The 6,000-nt window shown below is 26.4% G+C and overlaps 1 protein-coding gene across 1 annotated transcript in view; it reads left to right on the top strand.

Moving 5' to 3' along the window:
• Positions 1-4,536: 4,536 nt before the first annotated feature.
• Positions 4,537-6,000, top strand: part of LOC135930985 (diphosphoinositol polyphosphate phosphohydrolase 1-like) — a 36,875-nt gene continuing 35,411 nt past the window's right edge. Inside the window, exon 1 of the mRNA XM_065467820.1 lies at positions 4,537-4,777. Within this exon, the coding sequence (XP_065323892.1) occupies positions 4,679-4,777 (99 nt within the window). The 5' untranslated portion in view covers positions 4,537-4,678. The remainder of the gene's footprint in view (positions 4,778-6,000) is intronic.

Here is a 6,000-nt window from a genome sequence, read left to right as displayed (position 1 = left end):
TCCCGATCAATTGTGGCATAATTCTTTTCAGCCGCCGAAAGTGTCCTCGATGCGTAAGCAATCGGTTTCTCCTGGCCAGTAAGAAATCGGTGTGCAATAACAGCTCCTAGACCATCTTCGGAAGCGTCACAAGAAATCACGACAGGGATATCGGCTGAATAAGGAATTATTGTATCTTCTTTTGACAATATATTTTTAACTTTAGTAAATATTTCATTTTCTTTAGCTGACCAAAACCAACCAACATTTTTACTCGTTAGTCGGTGTAAAGGCGCACAAATAGAATGCAAATTTTTAATAAATGCCTCATGATAATTCACTATTCCAAGAAATGAACGTAGTTCTTTAACATTGGAAGGTGTTTTAAAATTTTCTATAGCGCTAATCTCATCTTCTGTAGGGTGAATTCCGAAACTGTCAATAACATGACCTAAATAAGTGACTGACTTTTCTCCGATTTTAATTTTATTAGTCGTCGTGGTCAGTCCAGCCTTCTCAAATCTTCTTAATACTTCTTCCAAATTAACTATGTGATCGGAATTATTCTCACCTGCAATAATTATGTCGTCTAAAAATACACTAACCATAGGAATTCCCTTTAATAGGTTTTTCATAAAGCGTTGGAATATTATCGGAGCGCTAGTCAAACCAAATGGTGTTCTTTGGTATTGGTAATAACCGACATGTGTCGAAATTACTAAAAGGTTCCTACATTCTGGACTAACTCCGAATTGTAAAAATGCATCTCTTAAATCTATTGTTGAAAATATTTTACCACCCGCGATTTTATTTGTTATGTCGACGAAAGTTGGTAGTAAATTGTTATCGATCGCTAGATATTTGTTGATTGTTAAACGAAAATCTCCGCATATCCGTACGGTACCGGATTTCTTTAAGATATTAACCGTTAGCGTAACCCAAGTGATTGGAGTTATTGTTGGATCCACTTTCTCGATAACGCCTTCGTCTAAATGTCTGTCCAACTCAGCTTCAATGGTTCGACACAACGGAAAAGGAACTCTTCTTGCTGGTAATGCAATCGGTAACGTGTTCGGTTCTATTCGGATGACTGCCTTTTGCAGTTTGATTTCACCTAATTTTTTTTTAAAAACATGAGGGAATTTTGAAGCAATCGTATTTAAAGAGGGAACATTCATATTTATTTTATTAATACGAACTTCTTCCGGTAGTTTTATATCAAATTCTATAATGAAAGGCATCCCAATAATAACGGAATTCTCCCCTTTAACTACCCAAATAAGTAAAAATTTCGAAATATTTTTTACTTTGACTTCTAAGGTACATTTACCTAGTACTTCGATTTGGATATGATTATATCCACTAATTTATAAGCCGGTGATAGTTGTGGTCTGCCAATACGATTCCAGGTGACTTCATCAATCACACTACACGCGGCGCCGGTATCAAACTCCATAGCTAGCTGCAACCCATTTATCTTCGCATCGATGGTTGCTTTATTTGAAAATGACAAGCGAGGTGTCTTGGCAGAATCATTTGTATGGCATGGGTTCTACAATCTTTCGCTATGTGGTTTGCCTTACCGCAACGAAAGCATATCACTTTCTTTGAATAAAGTTAGGTTTGATACTAGGTCTATAATTATTATTAGGAATATAATTGTTACTAAAGTGTTTATTATTATTGAATCTATTGACGTTTGTATAATTATTATTTCTAAAATAATTATTTTTCGAATGTTGGCTTATTTTTAATTATTTTATTAACTTCATTCTGGGTTTCATTTTCCAACGAAGACAGCGCGATCAAATCAAATAAATCTTCTCTAAAAAAATCGTCGCCAATGAAGTGTTTTATTAAATAAGTAAAATAGGTAAAGTAAGTAAAAGTATCTTTAATACAAAATATCACGTATATATATATAATGAATTCAATCCTTCAGATTATGTAATTTACAAACGAAAAGTTAATATTATATTCAATTTAAATTCAATTTACAATTACATTTATATTACACCTCTTAAAATGAAATACATGTGTTAGTATACCAAAAATATAAATAACGCTGGTTTATATTTTATCCAATGCAATATTATAAGATTGCCCATCTGGTACGTGCCAACAGTTCCACATAAATATCCTAGGTTATTTCATATGGTTCAAGATGAAATAAAGTTGTTTACAATAACTCCACCGGTTGTATAATAATTTTCTTAAGGTTAATTAAGTCAAGAGTTATAGCATAACCAAAATTTCATTTTGATTCATGGATATAACATATATTAATATAGCTCATAATTTAGAAAACATGTCTTTTAACTTTAATAACGTACTGAAACCTTCTAGGCGTTGTCTCGAACAATGCCTGACACTGCTTATATACTTCATTTCCCCAAGATTTTTAATTTATCAAGATAGAATACTTTATTTACCTTGCCCACTAAATTATTGCGAATACTCTATCAATATAAACTTAAATCCGTTGCCAAAAAAAAATTTGCCAATTCGATAAAAGTCCAAACTCTATTGCGAAATAGTATCGTTTCTTAATTTGGGTTAATAGAGATTTTTTCTTGGCCTATCTATCATCAAATTTGAGCTGATTTAACAATATAGACAACAAATAGTCTGATATTTGTTGTAATATGTAAATTTAATTTGAAATAAAATCGAGAAAAAAGAAGTAATATTCATATCGACTGTTAGGCAGAAAAACGAAACGAATCATTATATTATTGAGTTAAGACGATGTAAATGAATAGGATAGAAAAGTATATATAATCGAGGATATTTTACTTGTTAATAATTATTATTATGAAATTGCGAACATAATTTTTAACCTTTTAATTTTAAATTTTTTTATATTATTTTAATTTTAGTTATGATTATATAATTACAATTTATATTAATTAATAAAGTATTAGTAGTAAATTTATTTATATACTATTTATTTTTTAATTCTCAACTACAACATTTGTTACCGAAACATTATGTTCTATGGACATATTCAGTCTAATTAACGTTTCATTATTTGACAATATTAACAAAATCTTTTAAATGTTTAAATAGGAATTTGAAATTCTAAAATGGGTAATTTGTTAGAATTAATATGTCTATTTTAAAAGAAATTATAAATTGGGATATTTTTATAAGGTTCCTAGGTTTAATTAACTGATATTATAAAAAAATTAGATAATTGGAAAAAATAATTTTGATTATTTATAAGTAATATGAATAATTTTGAATATTTAAGAAATATAAATTTTGAAAAATTAATAGTTACAAATAATTATGAATAAATAAATAATTTGATCGAAAAATAAAGACGAGGTAATTATTCGATGAATAATTTTTTATATCATCATTTCTCATATTCGATTTTATTTTTTGATTTAAATAATTGTGTCGAATCAAATCGCATTATGAATGATTTATTATAATCCTACTTTTTTAAACAAAATGATGACATATAAAAATAGGATTTTCATTTTTTTTTAGAAATATTGTCAAAAATATATATAATATAATTATTCTAATTAATTTATAGCAATTAATTTTCATATGAAACATAAAATGGCCATAAAATATATTTTCCTTAGATAAATATTTATACAATGAGCTTGGTTGGAAGGACTATAACAAAAATCATATCTCTAAATACTTCAATTCTCAAAGTTAACGTTAATTTATGAATCATGTACTAGGTGAAATTCAGATCAGTGTTATTTCGAGATGACTATTGACTTATATTTTAACTTATAATTTTTTGATTAGCTTCTTCAATATCTGCCTCCATTTATTTGATTTCCCTATTAATTACTTAATTTAAACTTTATTAAAAGGGTTTAATATCTTATGAATGACAGATAATCGATAGAATTAATAGTATATAATTTACCAAATTTAATGTTCAGAAATATTAAATTACCTTCAATATCGGAGTAAATTTTAGATCCATATATCAAAATATAGAAAATCCTGGTGTAGCGATTGAAATCTTTTTTTTAAAAAAAATACAGAATAGAGATGACGAAGAAAAAGATTTCTGAAAATTTTTATTTATTCTTTAATTTTATAGATCGGTTTTATTAAAAATGTGTTAATATTTTTTATATATAATATGGAAGAATTTATTTATATTCGTTATCATATTTTTTGATAACATAAAAAAAAATTGCCTCTCCCCCCGCCAAATTAAAATTATGCACTAATTTTATTGAATTAATTGCCAATCTAGTAGTACATACATATAATTGTCATTTATATTTTAAATGTTGCATTTTTATACGGATATTGTAGACAGGGCTTTATTTTAAGTTATAGAATATAATAATTATAAATCTATTTGAAATCAATAATAAAATAAAATAAAGTTTTCGACAATTCTTTTAAGATCAAATGGTTTCGGAATAATTGAATAAGGCTAAGCAAAATAATCTTTTAAATATTAGTGAGCATATTTTAAATAAATTTAAATGTTAATTTTGAATTTTATCTATCAAATATTTTCTAATTTTGAATATATTCTACAATTAATATTTTTTACTAACATCTTTAGTAATTTAATCATCTATCTTGTACAGAATTTTTGACTAAAATTCTAACATTATTCTAACGATGCTTTAGTATTTCAAGAAAAATGTTATTATAATTTCCCATATAAAATGTCTGAACCTTTTTTCATATTATTTTCTATGCAATGGTGAAAGAAAAGCTACATCAAACGCGGATTTATGATAAGGAAGGTTTCAGAAAGAGGGCAGCATGTGTTTGTGTTAGAAATGATTCCGAATCAGAAGTATTATTGAATATAATATAGTTTATGGTTTATAATTTATAAAAAACTATAGATACATATATATAATTCTTCTATATTAATATGAATGGGACACATTTTTCTCTTATTAAACACTTCAAAGAAAATAAATTATAGAATATTAATTAAAATGCTAACACACGTGCATAGTCAGTTGGGTTTGACAGTGGGAGAACCTCCCCTTCCCCTGTTATAAAAATTTAAAAGGTTATAATAATGCAAAGTATTCTATTTTAAATAGGTTATATTCTATTTTAAACATTAGCAAAAAAATTAAAATTAAGATAATTATTTAATATATTATCTCACAAAAATGCAGTTTATTTTCTTACATTTTTAAAACTGTAATCCAAAGAGATGTAATTATTAGGATGACTTCTTATTCTACAGGAAGAAAGAAACTACTCAATAAGATAAAGCCTCTGACATCAAGCTGTTACAGCATTTTTGGATCTAGAAAAGTTTATTTTGAATGCTTTTGGAGAAATATCAGAATGGCCTGAATCTGATAGATTATTAGATTCAATCCAAATGTCTATTTTTTTTGCTTTGTAATGTATTAATAAATTATTTAATCACACAATAATTTTATGCAATATTTTTCAAAAAAATAGTAAAGATTTGGCTGAGGTTATGAGAATTGCAAATATTATAATACAACTTAGAAAACTAAATGAATGTTGAGTTAAAAGCAAAATTATATCATTTTGAGATTTGCAAGCCTCAGCTTTCACCTGGACAAACTATGTGTTCTAATATTAATGTTGAATCAATTGAGGATTCCTGAAATTTTTTCCTAAATACCCGGTCTGGGCTATATATTTTAAAATCAAATATTTGAAATCACCATAATTAGCTCTAAAAATCAAAAATAAATATAATGTATTTTTAAAAAGCTGGGCTAGGCCTAAAAATATAAAACTCGGGCCAGTCTGAAAATATTTTTTCAAAAAAAAAATCTGGACTAAGCCATGCAAATGGTAACTCTGCAGATCTCTGCTATAAATACAATATTTTTATTTAACTTTTAGACACATAAATAAATCAATTAACAATTTGTGATTCATCAATTTACAAATAATAAATCAATAACTCCCATCTTATGATATACTAGATATGATATTTAAAAAATTAAATATTTAGCAAAATTTCATTGATTATAGAAGGTCAGTTAATTTCACAATTAAATCTTGGTATTAAATATT

This window comes from Gordionus sp. m RMFG-2023, chromosome 1 (genome assembly GCF_954871325.1).
Source record: "Gordionus sp. m RMFG-2023 chromosome 1, tfGorSpeb1-WG-v2, whole genome shotgun sequence".
NCBI lineage: Eukaryota > Metazoa > Nematomorpha > Gordioida > Chordodea > Parachordodidae > Gordionus > Gordionus sp. m RMFG-2023.
The sequence above is the reverse complement of the archived record's forward strand: the minus strand, read 5'-3'. Positions and strand labels throughout refer to the sequence as shown.